General features: G+C 30.2%; 5 protein-coding genes and 1 long non-coding RNA gene across 6 annotated transcripts; 2 read left to right on the plus strand and 4 right to left on the minus strand.

The window, feature by feature from the left end:
• Window positions 1-40: 40 nt before the first annotated feature.
• LOC109599195 (putative E3 ubiquitin-protein ligase UBR7) lies at window positions 41-1,628 on the minus strand. The gene is made up of 3 exons (XM_020015143.2): window positions 1,335-1,628; window positions 885-1,275; window positions 41-673 (listed from the first exon to the last, which is right to left on the minus strand). The coding sequence occupies exons 1-3, from the start codon at window positions 1,497-1,499 to the stop codon at window positions 120-122; spliced, it is 1,110 nt and encodes a 369-aa protein (XP_019870702.1). The 5' UTR covers window positions 1,500-1,628; the 3' UTR covers window positions 41-119.
• Window positions 1,629-2,682: 1,054 nt separating this feature from the next.
• On the plus strand, window positions 2,683-7,107 carry LOC109599206 (uncharacterized). Its single transcript, XM_049970244.1, has 7 exons — window positions 2,683-2,701; window positions 4,762-4,839; window positions 4,895-5,101; window positions 5,242-5,410; window positions 5,467-5,657; window positions 5,824-5,883; window positions 5,940-7,107. The coding sequence occupies exons 2-7, from the start codon at window positions 4,777-4,779 to the stop codon at window positions 6,018-6,020; spliced, it is 771 nt and encodes a 256-aa protein (XP_049826201.1). The 5' UTR covers window positions 2,683-2,701; window positions 4,762-4,776; the 3' UTR covers window positions 6,021-7,107.
• A 313-nt stretch (window positions 7,108-7,420) lies between these two features.
• LOC126266328 (uncharacterized) lies at window positions 7,421-7,804 on the plus strand. Its single transcript, XR_007548744.1, has 2 exons — window positions 7,421-7,537; window positions 7,593-7,804. It is a non-coding gene; the product is annotated as an uncharacterized LOC126266328 (long non-coding RNA).
• A 218-nt stretch (window positions 7,805-8,022) lies between these two features.
• On the minus strand, window positions 8,023-10,601 carry LOC109599204 (uncharacterized). The gene is made up of 8 exons (XM_020015152.2): window positions 10,199-10,601; window positions 9,953-10,144; window positions 9,671-9,898; window positions 9,361-9,529; window positions 9,077-9,312; window positions 8,817-9,004; window positions 8,320-8,754; window positions 8,023-8,265 (listed from the first exon to the last, which is right to left on the minus strand). Exons 1-8 carry the CDS (start codon window positions 10,542-10,544, stop codon window positions 8,125-8,127), a joined length of 1,935 nt encoding a protein of 644 aa, XP_019870711.2. The 5' UTR covers window positions 10,545-10,601; the 3' UTR covers window positions 8,023-8,124.
• A 166-nt stretch (window positions 10,602-10,767) lies between these two features.
• On the minus strand, window positions 10,768-12,988 carry LOC126266327 (cytochrome P450 4g15-like). Its single transcript, XM_049970243.1, has 5 exons — window positions 12,781-12,988; window positions 12,335-12,715; window positions 11,552-12,280; window positions 11,311-11,496; window positions 10,768-11,010 (listed from the first exon to the last, which is right to left on the minus strand). The coding sequence occupies exons 1-5, from the start codon at window positions 12,983-12,985 to the stop codon at window positions 10,835-10,837; spliced, it is 1,677 nt and encodes a 558-aa protein (XP_049826200.1). The 5' UTR covers window positions 12,986-12,988; the 3' UTR covers window positions 10,768-10,834.
• Window positions 12,989-13,870: 882 nt separating this feature from the next.
• LOC109599182 (cytochrome P450 4g15-like) lies at window positions 13,871-17,474 on the minus strand. The gene is made up of 6 exons (XM_049969924.1): window positions 17,327-17,474; window positions 17,053-17,268; window positions 15,254-15,634; window positions 14,468-15,193; window positions 14,229-14,414; window positions 13,871-14,168 (listed from the first exon to the last, which is right to left on the minus strand). Exons 2-6 carry the CDS (start codon window positions 17,264-17,266, stop codon window positions 13,987-13,989), a joined length of 1,689 nt encoding a protein of 562 aa, XP_049825881.1. The 5' UTR covers window positions 17,267-17,268; window positions 17,327-17,474; the 3' UTR covers window positions 13,871-13,986.
• Between the last annotated feature and the right edge of the window lie 756 nt (window positions 17,475-18,230).

The following is an 18,230-nucleotide window of genomic DNA, read 5'->3' on the forward strand; positions in this document are numbered from 1 at the left end:
TTTAAAGAAATCTAAATTTTGATTGATACATCAAATGATATAGAATGAATATTGATATATTTAAATGTATATATAACATTAAAATTACTTTTAATTTTTTCAGGATAAATTAACAGAATCTAAACTTCGGTACGTTGCCTCTTGTTAGCCTTAAGCTCCTCGAAAAATTCTCTGATGTCCTCTTCGCGAACAACTTTTTTGTTCTCGGCGAATTTCTGCAAATACTTGGATAAGGAGTCCTTCAGATCATTGTAAGCAGTGAGGGTGTCCAATAGAGCTGCCCTTGGTAGTGAATTTAGTAATTTTTTCTCACTCTCTTCAGTTACTTCTTTAGCTTGTGCTTTTGCCCTTTCTTCATAAAGATGAACTGGGTCTTCAGAGTCCAGAAGAAAAGTTATTTCTTCATCTTCATACATTTTTAAGCAATCATCACAGGTGCAAAGTTCTTTCCTCCAAGTAAATTCATTGAAAAATTTAGTTGTGACCTTATCAGACTTTGTTTTAGGCTTTTTGCATCCAGGATATGACGTCTCACTTTCTTTTTCAGTCTCTTTAGTGTTGTCTTCTTTTTCCACTTCGACATTTTCAGATTCATCAGTTTCTTTATCACAACCAAATTGGTCATAATGCAACAAAAATTCATGATCTTTTATGCAAGATTCACAAATCATTTCTGTAAATAAAAATCAAACATATAATAGAGAACAAATTAAAATACTCAATTTGTTTTATCATAGTTATGAACAAAAAATATTATTTTTTAGAATTTTTACATATGATTCCCTAATTAATTTGAATATATAAATTATTGCCAAACAAAAAGTTAAAACAAATATTATAAGAGGGGTCAAAAAAATAGTTGGAAGTGTAATCAATTGTTATACCTGCAAAATTTTTAGGCATAGGAACACCTAAATGTCTGGTGTGATACCAGTCTTCACACACCACACATTGAATCATCTCATCAGCAATATTATCCTCAGGATCTGGATATGGCTTGTGACAAGTACAATAAACACCAGTGAAGTTTTGGTTGTACAAATTCATATCATTCACTGGATTCTTGTCACTGTACAAGTTGCATTTGCCATTTGGAAACTTTGTGTTTCCACAGTCGCAACGGAAATTTCGTTTCGTATACAATTCAATCAGTTCATGACCATCATGACAGTGGAAAGTGCAAGCCAAACAAACCCCAGCAGATTTTTCAATGTCAGTTTTTGCTTCTGGTATACATGTAAGACATGAATACAATGCCTGGCGTTTAATGTAGCCCTAAAACATGCGTAGTTATAGATCTACAAAACAAAAAGAAACAAATTTATCAAACTTACATCTGGATATGAACAACATTTGCTACTTGAAGCTCCCAATACCGCAGCAGATTCTTCGTAAATTTCCTCTTCAAGTTCCAGGACATCGTTTAAAGTCAATGTTACTACGTCGGAATCCTCTGCATTTTGCTCTTGTTCAGCCGGATTTTCATTAGTTTCAGACATTTTGACGAAATTCAATAAACCTCTATGTTCTCAGACAAACTAAAATGTCATGTAACGGTGGCTGGCGCACTATGGCGGGAAACCAAGAACAACTCAATATGTATATCGCGGGATTTTTAAATTTCTATTGTTCATTCTTTTTTATTAAATTAACATAATTTTGCAAAATAAAAAATACTTTATTAAATATGAGGGAAATGCAAAAAATACTTAAATGTTTAAAAATGTCAATTAATTATTTGTCGTAGGCAACCAACTTTTCATTGAATTTAAAAAAATGTAAAAGTAAAACAAGTTTAATTATGATTTTAATAGAATACAAGAAATACATTAAAATTTCTTACATTTGTATATTAAATATGATTCAATATTACAATACAAATAATTATTTGTCAATTGTAGTCAATCAACAAAAGTTATTGTCAATTAATTCTTATTAAAAAACTGTTCAAAATAAAAATGATAACAAGATTGCATTTACTGAATTAGTGCGTGTTTAAGTTTTTATTTAATTATACACACTTGTATCAAATATTTTGTGTTTTATTACTGAATAGTTAATTGTGTTTTATTTTTGTACGTGTTTTTGTACACAATACGTATTTTTTATTTTGATGGTTTTACTTCGTTATTATTTTTTTTTAATATGCTTTTATAGATTCACTAAAAAAAATTGTTTTATTGTGTTGAATCCACCAAATTGTATTTCATATAAAATATCTAAAAAAGACGACCTTTATAAAATGATAAATCAATATCACCTGTATACACAGTATATTAGATAATAATAGTGTATGAAATTCAGAAAATAATACTTGTAGAAAATATTTAGAGTAAAAATCAAATAAACAAACTCCTACATTTACATATAGGAACTTAGATCGATTTGTGAAACAAGTTGTTTCCTATGGAAATTTATTTTCTTTTTATTATTGAATTCATTTTATTTCCAAACTACCAAGTGCCACAATCATAAAAGAGTCTCTCCCTACGAAATCTCTTATTCTGCTATCATGAACCGATTGAACTTTACAAAATGGTTTTAGTCCTTTTGTATGTTTACAATTAACGTGAGCACACAACATCGATTTACCGGAACGAACCGAACTGACGCCCGCGTCGCGACGGCTCCTCCTGCGCCGTATTCCCATTGATTCACATTGAGACGGTCTCCGTCCCACTTGTGTTGAAGACCCATTTGGGTAAGTACCTAGACAAACATTTTCCGTGTTTGAAATTGGAGGGCGTAAACTATCAGCATTATTATTATTATTTTCTATCGATTTGTTGCATATGCTTATATTAATTTTTTTATGCTTGAAATTGCATCTGAAATGCCATTGTAGATAGGTCGAGCACATTTGCAAACTGACACGTCATCGTGTTCCCTCAGGAGTAATAAATTTAACGATAATCTTGTTGTTATTAGAGTAATTAGCCAAATGTAATTAAATAAATTAGCATACTTATTATAAGATAAGAGTTACTGTTAAATTTATTGCGAAGTAGAAATAATCCGGAGCTTAAAAGAATAGGTTGACCTAACAGGTGGTTCATTCATGTTTGAGCTGGCAGGGCGAATCTCGCTTCGGTATTTATAGAAAACCTCGCATGCGAACAGCTCTAAATCAACATTTTCTATGTAAAATGGATTTCTAGCTTTCCTTCGTCCGAAATGGGGTGGAACAGTCCAATTTTTCTTGGGTGTATAAATTTGCTCAAGTTTCTTTTATTACGATTCTAATATTTCGTTATAATATTATAACGAAAATTTGCAATAATTTGTATTTAAAATAAAATAAAATAATCAATATTTTAGGACCTTTCTTTAAGAAATTAAACAGTAAATTCCTTCGAACTTTATTTGTATATAATAAATAATTAATGATAATGAAACTAATGTACTGGAAAAAATTAAATAATTCAACGTACGTAAAAATGACTATTAGATTAGTGAATTTAGAAAATTTAATTAAAAGGCATAATTATGCAGACAAATGCTAATATCTATATTGCCTATGAAAAATTTAATAAAAAATATATATTTGCATATCATGCTAATGTAACAATAAGGGTAATATGAAAAAAAGATTTGCCATAGGTAAACATTTGTTTTGGGCTATATTCGTACGTAATATTTATTACAACGTTAGGTAAATCTGATTTGTTTTTCCAGGGATTTACATATTTGTAATTTATTTGTTATTTACAATTAAATCACAGAATATATAATTAATTGAAACAAATATTTACCCGTCTATAAAAAAGAGGCGTATATTTTTGCTTGAATAATTCAAACAAAATGTTATTATTGAACGCGAGCGTCGACACAAATTTGATATTTAAATTGAAGTAAATACGTAAATCGTTCAGTCGTGTCAAACAACCTCCGACATAATATTCCATCAAGAAACTTATTAAATAGGATATGAAGTTTGCAAAAGATTATTTATAGAACAAGCAATCATAATTCGAGTTAGACGTTGTAAATTAGTCTAAATTAGTGGAAGCTCGTTTAATTTAACTCTTGTAATTTCATTTTAAGGGTGGGATTTTATGTTGCGAACGCTCGTAACCGGTGTACTTTAAAATCATAAACAGCGTTGTACTTTTTATTGTCTCTATATAACTCCGTTCTACGTTTTTTTTTTCATGTGAAACGTATAATTATTTTTAAACATGTATAATATCTATACGTAGCAACTCGAATTATAATTTAATAACAGAAAATATTATTCTCTGTTTAAAAAACAAAGTTAATTAGAGTTTATAACTAATGGTTGTTTCTAGCGTATTATTTGTTTTTTTATTTTTTATTCCCTTTATGAAATGTGAATATAATTTTCGTTAATTATGGCAATTTTATGAGAATTAAAATTACTTTTATCAGAATATTACTAAAGCATAATCCTAATTTCTTATAATATTTTAGAAAACATTATGTTTAGACTGAATTATGAAGTTATCAAACATTTTATTTAAACCATATCTAGCCTAGCTGGGGAAAAGTATAAGTCAACAGATGGTGAAAATGAGATGTGAAAATAAACCTATTTAGGAATTTTCATTCCTACCTCCTACTTAAAAGAGTAAGAAATTTTGCAAATTATTTAAAAAACTAAAAACAACAAATTATACTTATTCCAAAAACTTGGATATTTGAATAAAATTCTTTTCCCCTAGCACATTTTTGTTTGTTGCTGCAGAAGTATATTTTAAATTACATCCCCATATTATTAATTAATAAGATATTCATTCTCAGGTCTCTCGAGCCAAGATGAAGTTGACCATATTATTATGGTCCCTAACGGGGGTGTTCTGCTATGTTCCACCAGGAAAGGTACCCATACTACATACATTGTAAACGTAGGGGTTATCTGTGTTGTACTTTTTAGGACACGATTTTGTCGGGAATATTCCTTCGCGATCTAGTAAATCGTTTAAATTCTAAACAGATGTCGGACATGTCTTATTTGGACTTGAACGACGGTTTGCCTTTAGATGGTCGTTCACTAACACGAGGATTGGAAGGTGAAAGGATGTATCCTTTGGACTACGATAGTCTGGGGGACATCAATATCCATCCTAGTATCAGAGATCAAGTAAGTGTGGATGTAACTAAAACGTATTCAGTAGTAAGAAAAGTTTATCAGTGCACGTCAGCAAAATATGTTTTAACAGAGTTGAAACATTTAAAAAGATATCTGTAGAAGTGTTAATAAATGTAACTTTTGTGTCAAAGGAATTTCTACAGCATAGTAGTTTATGGAGTAACCAGTACGTGTCTGGTGCTGGAGGAGACGGCCACCAACTTTTCAGGCCTGAGGGCATCAAGAATAAACATGAAGTTAAAACCGATACTCTGCCCGCTTATTGTAATCCTCCGAATCCCTGTCCAGTTGGATATACCGGTAACTATTTATTAATTTAATTTTGAACACAATATTACAACATAAACTCTTTTCAGCTGAGAATGGTTGTATTGAAGATTTTGAAAACAGTGCTTTATACAGCCGCCACTATCAGGCAGCGCAGGATTGTATGTGTGACACGGAACATATGTTCCACTGTCCAAATCCTGCTGGTTCAATGGTGGATGATTCCATGGAAGGCATTGACGATATGGAATTCAACAGATTTCTTCAACATTCTTTCAAGGTAACATTAAATTGCACACAAATACAAAAATATTACCTTAACTTTTGATTATCATTTTATATAGACTTCATCGAAATTGTTAATGTGTTTTATTTAAAATAATGAAAATACACTAATGTTAAATTTTGACTGCCTTTTCTGTAAATATTTGAATTAATTATTTTAGTTGAATCCCGGATTTCAACATAAGAATTTGGTGGCCAAAAAGTTTCAAGGATATGAAGAGGTGAGTTAGAGGTAAAGTGATAAGTCCAATACTAGATACTAGCATTTGGTTTTCAGACTGCGAGGGAGAATCCCTTTTTGACAGGAGAGAAATTGCCAGTGGCCGCCAAGAAAGGCAACAAAGTACAGCTATATTAAATGAGGATCTCTTCTTGTTGACACCTAGACAGTCAACAATACCCTGACCAGGACATTCTCTAAGTTTATAAAAATGTGGTTATTTCATACAAACAGAGAGAGGACGCGCAAGGACCCAAATAAATGAGAATTTTATAATTTTTTGTTTTGCAAATGTTGGTTACGTAAGCTTGAAAGGGCTGTTTTGAAACATTTTCCCCGATTATTTAATTATAACCTAGGGAATAATTGTCGGAAAACATTTCAAGAATCTTCATAAATGGTTATGTAATCCACATTTCCCTCCCTCCTTAAGATTTTCATTTTTTTGGTCGTAACACTAGGCAGCCGGATAACCACAATTTTATAAATTTTGAGAATATTCTAGGCAATTATATAACGACAAGGCTATTAAAACGGACTAGCGAGATGGAACTACGCACTTCTATTGAATAGATAGTAGTAACCCTTAAATGTTTAGACCTAAGGCTATGTTTGTGTAATGCAGACAAAACATCTTGTTTTTAATATATAAAAACATATCAAATGACCAGCATATTAAAGGCCCTTTTGATTTTGGTTATAGTATTTTGTTTACCCTAAACTACAACGCTAAATTTAATACTATTAACCGAAATCTCATAATTATGAAATAAACAAAAATGTGAAGTCCCTTGACTTGAAACTCTTTCTCCAACTCTAATAAGGCCAAAGGTGTTAAAACTCACAAACTAAGATCTTTGTTTTGACGTTGTTAAAGTTTGACGATGTTGAGCTAAGGGATTTCATAATAAACTTCACGAGAATACTTTAACATTCTTACGTATTATAGATAAGAGCACTCCTTGCACAAAGTGGATAAAACATTAAATGACACCTTGCACATTAATTGTGAAAATTGATGTAAAAATACATTTTATTAGCTGAGGCTTTGGATGTATGACTAACTTAAAACTTTTCATGTCGAATCTCTAAAAAATATTTAATTATAAGGATATTATGTAACCAATATAACCAATAAATGTTTATTCAACAAGCTGCTTGGACATTGTAAGCTGTCAGTCCTGCGCTGATTTGAATGAAATAAAATATTGTCTTCAATGTGGTATTTTATTGTATTATTTTATTTAACGAGCCCTTTATTTTATTAAAACAAAAACATTTAACTAAAAAATGTTATAAAATATTTTTTATCATATGCAATTTTGTAACTGTTTGAGCATTATTATAATAAATAATATTTACATACAAATGCAATCAGTTTCTGGAAATATGACTTCATATGTGTCTATCGGAACACCATCAATAATAATATTTTATTGAGGTCAACTTGGTTCAATAGTTCCTTTAAAAATCCCCACATCAGAAATCCCCTGGTACTTAATACTAAAGTATAAAATCGCCTGTATAACATATCAGTCGAATCAGTATACACTCCAAGTGCTACTTATTTTATATAAAGATGAATTTTAAAATACTATTCTTTATTTTTTCCACATTTACTTTATTATTTGTTAGTGCATTTCAATTTGAAAATGGTAAGTAAAACTATTTATATACAATTTATTTTAATTAATTATGCACTTTATGTAGATCCAGATGAATCATTAATTAGAGAAAGAAGATATATCCAGTGTCATGATATTCAATGCCAAAGAATATGCACATTTGCTCCCCGGAGTAAAGGTGGTAGATGTGGACCAGGAGGACAATGTATTTGTAATTAATTGAACATGCACTTCTTTATAAAATTATATGAAACGATAAATTTTACTAAATAAATTATAATCTATTGATTACTGATATTTATTTGATTTTGTTGAGAGGCAGGATCATCAAATTATCGCATTAAAAAAAGGTAGAGATACCTTTTTAGTTTGTTGGATTCACAACCAGTTTAAATGATTAAAAAAAATAATTGTATACTATTTATTCACAAATAATTTATTGGTCTTCTTTTCTCTTTCTCGCACTTTTTAAATTTAAAAGAAGTTTTATTATCGAATAATATACAAAAGACCTGTTAATATAAGAATTTTTATTGCGGCTACTACAACGTAAATGCTAATATACATTTTTATTTTATTTGAAGGGAGAATTATAATAAAAGAAATATGAATAAACCTTATAGTTGGTCATCGGATACTTCATCAATTGTGACAACTTCATCTGTTTTCCCATGATCTCCCATTACATTTGATATTTCATCATCAGCACCTGTGACTAATGTACTTTCGGACATAGTTTCACCTTTTTGATCAAAAGCCTAAAAAATCAAAGTTAGTCAATTTTTAAAATGCATTTGTATAAAATCATTTACCATTATTTCTACTATATTTGTTTCTGACACCTCTTCTTCTTGGGTGGCCAATTCATGGATCTCTTCTTTAGTCATATCGGTTTCATCGTATTTCCAAACGTTTTGTGAAGGGGGTTCTTCGCCTTCTCCCTCAATAATTATATCCTTAAGTATAACAAAATCACCTGTAAAATTACCATAGTACGGATCAACTTCCATCCATGAGTTTGTAATGGAAATCGGTACATGCAGACTCTCTTCTTCTATTTGTTCTTTTATAACCTCAACTTCCTCTTCTTTTGCTACCGTTTCCTCAGATTTAACATCAGTCTGTTCTATTTTTTTCGTCATCTCAAGGAAGAATGACACACGAGAAATAAGATCAGTTTCAGTAGAAACATTCTCCTCATCAGAATATTCCAAACTAATCGTTTCCGTCACAATCGATGGAACTACCTAAATAAATTAATGGGACACATTTTTAAATTAAATATTAAATTCCCACTAGACAAACACACCTCCGAAATATTGGACCCCAACTCGAAACTCTTTGAATCACCGGATGGCAAACTAATTTCATCCTCATTCCAAAATGGTTCTCTGGTTCCTTTCCATCGTACCAACCTAGATAAATATTCCGTACCTTCTCGACCCTTACGTCCACATTTTATAATTAAGTCTGTATATTTAGACATTAGTTCTTGTCCTAAAATATCCTATATATATATACTGATATTAAGATTACAAGTTAAATGAAATGTATATTATGTATATATACCAGCTGATATCGCAGCGAGTGTTCGTAATTGCTCAATTTCCTTGAACATATCTAACTCCAAAAATATATTCAAAGACATATTTAAAAGTGGAGTGGCTTCGGCAGCTTCACCTTTGCCTAATTTAATCTCCCCCAGATATCTATACGCCTGAGCTATGAAATACGGTAACCCCTTGATGTTCAAACTGTCTTTCAAGACTATCAAAATTTCCAAAGCAGCAATTGTTTTTCCTTTACTGTAAGTTCAATTCTATAAAATTATTAAGCTTGCTTAGTCAATTTACCGCAAACAATCTACGGCTAGTTTTAGTCTTGGATCTGGGTCCTTTGAATGTTTTAGTTGTATATTTAATCCTGCCAATATAGATTGGATAGCTGTTTTCAGATTATTGTCTACCATATCGGTAATGCCTTTTAATAATAGAGATTCTGTCATACCCTCCGCAAAGCATGCTGAAATATAAAATATTTGTTAGTATAAAGAGTTTCCTGATTAATTTATATATTTTGCTTATTTCAGTTTCGAATGTTGTATGGGGTGTATGTTAAAAATATGTGAATGTGAGCAAAAAAGGTTGTTTATATATCCTGCACCTTGAACTGCTCGTTTCTTAGCTAGCATTGCATATTTTCCTGCGTTCTTTGGATACACTCGTAACAACTGCTTAGCTTTTTCATAGTATGCTTTATACAATGTCAAGCATACTTCTTCCGATAAAGGGAACGTATATTCTGGAAAGAAGTGTCTTACTCTCCAGTGTTGACCTTCACAAATTATGCGACAAAGTTCAAAATGTTCGATCGCCGTATCTATATTCTCAGCTAAGAAAACGTTAAGCTAATAATTAAAAATTTAATTAATATATACTTGTATACTTGTATTAAGTTTAAATTTGCCATACATAAACCGACATATTCCTTCTATTTCACGTTCCGAACCAACTAGCTTTTTGCAACTCTTCAAACACTTAATAAGAATCTCTTCTCCCAGCCACTCCCAATCCTCTATTAGAAAGCAGAACTCGTGAGCCATATGCAAATATTGATTAGCTTCGTTGTAGAATTCATCTGGAAAAGTAATAGTTAACATATTCAAATAAAAATACCTCCGAAATTAATAACTCTGTTGCGAAAATTGTTCGGCTTTACTAAATCCAACCATAAGCTTATCAAGAATATGTTTAGAGTGAAGCAATCTCGGTTTATTCGCCATAGAGGTTTCTAATCCATTCTCCACTCGTCTTTCCTCCTGGTACTCAATTAATCTTTTTATATAATAAACACTTTCGTAATAGCCATTTTCCGTCATTTCACAATATAAAGCTTCATGGTATGGCATTTGTAGCCGACGTAATTCTTCAGGGGTGTATGTGGGTAGCTCAGCCATTAACCGTTGGACTTGTGCACCGATCAACGCTTTTCTCAGTTTCATTTTTTTTACTCGATTTAATAATTTGAAGTCAGACATTTTGAGGAATTTCTTTCAAAAACTATAACAAATTTATATTTTAGTGTTAAATTTTAATTATTCAGTGTTTTGACATTACTGCCAAAATTGATTATTGTATAAATATCACGGGTCAATGAAATGTCAATAAGGATGACGTATTATATTTTTTTAATGAAGGAAATGTGTAATGAATATTTTAAAATATGTCAAATAAATATTTTTTTTAAATAAAATACTCAAATCAACTTGCCTTAAACTTTAATTTATACAATCACATAACAACATTTAATTTATACATAAATTAGATATTAAGCTTTAACTAAAGATTTCCTAGGTTCCAGTTTAATTTTAAATCCTTCTGCCCTTTTCAAAATAATATCACCTTGCAATTGGAAGTCTTCTTCCTTTATGTCGGATTTGATAACATAGTTTCTCAAAATTGTGGAAAGCAAGATTTTAAGTTTCAACATGGCGTATTTGCGACCTACAAAAATAAAATCATTAATTAATTACTATTAATTATTATTATTGTTATTAACAGATACTGCATGATTACTAATATTGTTTTGTCTTATTTATTGCCTTTAGCATATTCACATAAATATTTCATATGTTTTTATTTTTTACAAGATACCTTGAACTTTGGAATATTTTCAAATTAAATTATTAAAACATAGTTTGTTTAAGGAAAATTTTTATGGCATAACTATTTTTGTTTAATTTGTTGTCAATTTCGATCGCGCTGAACTAAGGAAGGACATTTTGGATAAAAGTCTTTACTTACCGACACAACTTCTGGGTCCAGCACTGAATGGAATGAAAGCATAGTAATGCCTATTGGCGGTTCTCTCAGGTAAAAAGTTGTCAGGATCGAATTTAGTAGGATTGGGATAAATATCTTCCTTGCGATGAATTTTAAATGTTGCAATAACTACAGTAGCTCCAGCGGGAACTGTTAAGTTAGATGTGGCTAGAAACAAATAATTATTATAATACATTTTTTAAATATATTAGAGTGTGTTTACATAATTTTACATCCTGGTTGACCTGTCTAGCAATAATCGGTACTGGTGGGTACATTCTTAAAGTTTCCATAAGACAACGCTCAAGATATTTCATTTCCAATGTATCGGCAAATGTGGCGGGCCTGTCCGAGTCACCGAAGATTTCATACAGTTCTTGTACGACGCGTTCTTGAATATGTGGGTGAATACCCATCATTGACAAGAAGAAACTGCTTCCTGCAGCAGTGGTATCGTGTCCCTCAAACATAATGGTATCCACTTGTTCCTTAATTTCCTCATCGTTGATAACAACGCCGTTTTGTGAAGCTTCAATCATAAGATCCAAGAAAGCCATTCTCTTCTTCTCTCCAATATCATCATCAACATCCAGATCATCCTTAAGGCCTGCTGATTGTCCATATGATAATCCTTCAACAACGGTCTTGTTCTTGGCCTCTTGTTTCTCGTAGTTCTTAGTTTTCAAATTTTCAGGCACTTCAGCAGTAGATCCACGAATACCTTGCATAAAATCAGCCTTCTTCCTCTTGATAACTTTACGCGTTAAACTGTGAATTGTGTTGATAAGCTTTTCTTGATAGTTTCCGTATTTAGTGAAGTTGAAAATCAGGTCAGGTCTGAGCCAGAATTTCGTGTGACGGAGATGGATAATGTCACACATCTTCATAACAGCCATGGCATAATCGAATCCACTTTGATCTTGAGTTTTCTTACTAACACCCATGGCGGTTTCTGTAATTTATTGCTTACTTTCACGTCCAATATAATATAATGTAATATTCTTACCCAACAAAATTTCAACAGTGGCTTCAGACATGTAATCGTGACAATCAAACTCCTTTCCAATTTCTTTCTTGAGCTTCTCTACAGTTTCTCTGCTGTTAGCGTTGAACAGGTCGACGAATGATTTCAGGACGTTCAAGTGGAAAGTTGGTGCGATCAGTTTTCTGTGTGCTCTCCATTTTTCGCCGGTAGAAATCAACAGTCCGTTACCAAGCCATGGTTTGAAGAAACGATATTCGGGCGATTTGTCAATATGTACGTGACTGTTGAGAATAATTTCGGCATCACTGGGATGCAATAAGAAGATGATGAGTTTTGGACCAACCCAAAACTTCACAACGTCCCCATACTCGAAAGATTTTTTGTAAATTCTCTTGAAAATGTCTGCAAAATAAATAACCATTTTGTTTGAGTTTGAGTGAGTGAATTTATTGTTCAATTGTTCTTACCGGGTGCTTTTCCAACAAACTCGAAGGCATTTCCAATTATTGGGTATCCTACAGGTCCAGGAATCTTTTCGGCAAGTTGATTAAAATGTTTTCTAGACATATTCCAGTACATGTACCATAATGCCAATGTGGGTATTATAAGGTAGTAAAAAGCACTGGTAGTTAATAGTCCCGAACTGGGAACCTCTGGTGTAATCGTTGACATGGTCTGATAAATTGATTAAATTAAATAGTGATAAAATAAATATTATCCGTTGTATTAATGTAAAATTACTTAATAACTAGTTAAATGTGGAAATTGTACTTACTGTAGGAATGATGGAAAACCACAAACTACCGACAGCTTGAGCGAATTTTCACTATTTATACGTGTGATAAAAGTGGAATTATTCACAAAAGTCAATATTAATAAGGCTTGTATTCAATGCAAATATTATTGACGTTTTCCCTACAAGACAATACAATTTTGTAAAATACATAAAATCATTCATGAGATTCATAAAGTACTCGATTTCGAACATAATCAGTTTTGTATTTTTAATTGGAAACATTGCTAACGATGACATACTTGCATTTTTCCCATGATGTGAGTTTTATTTAAAAATATATTCATAAAATTAAAATGTTTATTTACTAAGAAATTCAAAATTGACAAAAAATATTGTTATTGTTTACAAAACAGATGAATTAATTATATTTATTTTCTAATATCACAAATTAGATTAATAATCTTAATAATTTGTATAAACTAAATAAAATTAAAATTTAAAAACGGAAATAAACTAAATTGAATCGAAAATTATGATTATAATACTGTACATTAAACGTGTCTCTTGAAATATATTAAGATAAACTTTAAAATGATTAAAATTAGTAAATTTGATAAATACGTTTATTATTCAGTGATCTTTAAACTAATTTTATCAGAAAATAATCATTACAGTATATTTTTATAAGTAACGCTTTAAAATTAACATGTTTGCTTATTTAGATTAAATAGAGTCTGTTTAACAATTATAAAATTTAGAATGTTTGCATATTATGTCTATATTATCTGAAAAAGTAGTTTGATGTATAATGAAAACAATAATTTATTCTAAATGTTTATTTTTACTACCTAAAAATATTTAACAATCCTAAGCCTTAAAAATAAATATAAATAACAAAGAAATATGAATATGAAATCGTCAAGTTAAATCGAAAAAGTTAATTAGTAGCTTTGACATTTCGTTTTCTTGGTTCTACTTTAATTTTAAATCCATCAGCACGTTTCAAAATAATGTCACCTTGAAGTTGAAAATCTTCTTGTTTGACATCAGATATAATTCGATAGTTCCTTAAAATAGTAGAAAGAAGCACCTTCAACTTTAACATTGCATATTTACGACCTAAAATTATAAATTAATTAATAACTCTAACAACAATATTTTTTAATAATTGTTACTTACCAACACAGCTTCTTGGTCCAGCACTAAATGGAATGAATGAGTAATAGTGTCTGTTAGCAGATTTCTCTGGTAAAAAGTTGTCAGGATCAAATTTGTCAGGATTTGGATAAGTGTCCTCGTGACGGTGAACTTTGAATGTACCAATTACCACAGTAGCTCCAGCAGGAATCACGTAATTACCAGAAGCTAGAATTCAAATACATTAACAACATCATTAATTAATCTGAAATAAAACTTACCCATTTTCAAATCTTGATTTATTTGTCTGGCAATTATAGGCACAGGAGGGAATAATCTCAATGTCTCCATGAGACAACGTTCTAAGTACTTCATCTCTAAAGTATCGGCGAATGTAGCAGGTCTATCAGAATCGCCGAATATTTCATCCAATTCTTGGACAACTTTGTCTTGGATATTCTGATGTACTCCCATTAAGGCTAAGAAGAAACTGCTTCCAGCGGCAGTGGTGTCGTGACCTTCAAACATAATGGTGTCTACTTGTTCCTTAATTTCTTCATCGTTGATAACAACACCGTTTTGTGATGCCTCAATCATGAGATCCAAAAATGCCATTCTTTTCTTTTCGCCAATATCGTTATCCTCAACGTCCAGGTCGTCCTTCAGCCCAGCTGACTGACCATATGACATACCTTCAACCGTAGTTTTGTTCTCGACCTTTTCAGTAACCTTAGCACGGATGTCTTCAGGTACGACAGCAGTGGACCCAGTAATTCCTTGAGCAAAATCAGCCTTCTTCTTTTTTATAACTTTACGTGTTAAGCTGTGGATGGTGTCAATTAATTTTTGTTGATATGAACCGTACTTTGTGAGATTGAAGATAATGTCCGGTCTCAGCCACACTTTGGTGTGTCTCAAGTGTAGAATGTCGCACATTTTCATTACTGCCATCGCGTAATCATAACCACTTTGGTCTTGTGTATTTTTGCTAACTCCCATCGCAGTTTCTAGAGACAATTAATGTTGTTTAATTAAACAGCAAATTCAGATCTACAATGAATATTTACCCAACAAGATTTCAACGGTGGCTTCAGACATGTAATCGTGGCAGTCGAATTCCTTTCCTACTTCCTTCCTCAGTTTATTCACAACATCTCTGCTATTGGCATTAAAGAGATCGATAAAAGATTTAAGTACGTTAAGATGGAATGTTGGAGCGATTAGTTTCCTGTGTGCCCTCCATTTCGATCCTGTGGAAATAAGGAGACCATTTCCCAGCCATGGTTTGAAGAAACGGTATTCGGATGACTTGTCGATGTGCACATGACTGCTTAAAATTATTTCAACATCCTGAGGGTCCGTAAGGAATACAATAAGTTTTGGGCCAACCCACAAGCGAACTATTCTTCCATATTCAAATGATTTTTGATATATATTCTTGAAGATGTCTAAAAATAATTTTATGTTTATTGTTTTAATTATAAAGAATTGGAAATGTGAATATAAATTAACATATTATCTTGCTGACAAGTGACAATGCGATAATTTAATGGAAAAAAAATTGTAATTTTCTGCGAATTTTATGATCAGTTGACGGCCTTAACATTGTTGGGAAATGTTGAAATAAAACTTATGTATACGCAGTTTTACGTGAATTTGACAATAACCTGTGTAGTTATTCTAGTTTGCGGTCATCTTGTTCACCTTACCATTAATGTTATTTTTCCCAGTTTGGAATAATTATTTTCTGTTTGTTGTGTAACATTTTTATACCAGTTACATCGTATTGGTGACTGACTTTTTATAGAATGTTTAGTATCCTTGTATCATTTTCCAAACTAAAATTTACTTTGAACTTACATCCCAATGGTCATGATCAAGAAGTCCATTGAAATGATATTTTTACTAAGTTTATTTTTAATATTCATCATCTATTGACTTCGTAGAAAAAGAAGTTCCAATTCAACAAATTCTAATATTTTTAATATAGTTTTACAACGTGAAAATTTTAATTTGTTTGTTAATGAACGTATTTTTACATTTTTGTCTCGAATATTTAATTTTATTTATATCATAAAACAGTTTTATAATTAAGGAAAGGAACAGAGGAAAACTATATTAGTTAAAATTGTTTCATATAAAATGAACTCGACATTATCATGTAATTTAATTTATGTTTCTTCAAATAATTATTGAAAATCAAATGGGAATCAAATAAAATATTGAATAATGTTTAAAAAAGTCTTAAATTAGTTTTGAGAAATTATTTTTAAAAATAGTTATAAAAAATTGTAAAATAAAAATTTTTTAATAGATTAAAAAATTGTTAAATACTTATTAAATATAAGTAAAATATAATTAATCTGTTGAAATAAAAATATATATGTAATTGCAAATAAATTAAAATTTAATATATTCTAATTGATATTATTTTAAAATAAAAAATATGTCAATAATTTTTTGAGAAATATTTTTCATAAAAAAATAAAAAATATTAACAAAATTAAATAAAAATATATTTTATTACATATTTGTTTATTTAAAAACAATGAGCAAATATTTCATTGAGCATTTCTGATATGCTATTCAAGTTCTGGATATATAAATTAGATTGTTTAATATAAAAAAGGATAATCATTATTAATTATGGATATTTTAATATGCAATAGTCTGCAAATTCAGTCATTTGTCATTTTTTTATGCAAAACATTTTAACAACAACTTAATAATTAATATATATATATATATATATATATATATATATATATATATATATATATATATATATATATATAACTCGTTTTGAAAACATGAAAATAATAAGTAAAGGCACATGAAATTAAAAATCATTTAATGAAAAACTCACCACTAGATGAGCCGGCAAATTCCAATGCATTTCCAAGTAACGGAAGACCTTTGGGTCCAGGAAGTTTTTCAGCCAACTCCTCCATGTGTCTCCTGGATAGTTTCCAATAGGCATACCATAGGACCAAAGTTGGCAATAATAGATAATAAAACACACTGGTCGCACTGGCTACTCCACTAGGGGTAGCAATCTCTGGTGTTAAAGTGGCAGACATACCTTAAATATTAAACAGCAAGCAATATTATAGGTGTTAACTATGATTTTGATATCTCACTTTTGTTGGGCGCTGCGAATTCTTATATTATTCCTTCACTAACAACGATTCACTCCCACTTTTAAGCTCCTCTTTCGCTGATCAGTCTCCCCCGTTGGACCGAATAAGCGAATATTTGTGGACAAACAAACTGCTTTATTATATAGACCAGAACCACTGACGTCATAAAATTTTTGTTATTAATTTTCTTTCATTTACTGTAAATAAATACAATGATTGAATTCGAATAAAAAATTAATTAAATATTAAATGTATAAATTAATTATACGTAAGTAATATTTTATTTTTTCTTAGTTAAACAATAAATAAGCACATTTATACAATATTGCCTCACAATTACAAGTTATAAAAAATAATCTAGTTAAGCAGTATTAACTAATTAAAATTTTAACCAGAGTTTATGTATGATTCGTTGAAGTTTATATTAAAAATATTTTATAAAAAAATATTAAATTAATTTTTTTAATAAAATATTGAAAATTGTGTTGTATTCAATTTTTTTATTTTTCTAGAAATATTTGATGGTAATAGAATAGTAATTCTAATCATGTAAAAGCATTTTGCAATGTTAATTGTTATAGTAATTTATAATTAATTAATTACCTAATAGTTTTATGGACTTTAGTATCCATAAATAATATAATCAAATATTTTTCTTTTTATTACATATTATAGTATTTTTTTATTAATTTATTACAGCATATTTGCCTTTTGGGTGTACTTTTTAAATTATTATGTGTGATGTGATGCAATAGGTAGATACAACATAAAAGTTAATTTTAAACAACCTTATAAAATTTATACTAAATATGACAGTCCCAGAAAAACTACTATCAACGTCATATTCATCTTTTTTGATTTCTTGTCTTATAAATTCTGCAATGTATTTGTGATATCATGAGTA

The sequence above is a fragment of the Aethina tumida genome, chromosome 7, assembly GCF_024364675.1.
Source record: "Aethina tumida isolate Nest 87 chromosome 7, icAetTumi1.1, whole genome shotgun sequence".
In the NCBI taxonomy this organism is placed as follows: domain Eukaryota; kingdom Metazoa; phylum Arthropoda; class Insecta; order Coleoptera; family Nitidulidae; genus Aethina; species Aethina tumida.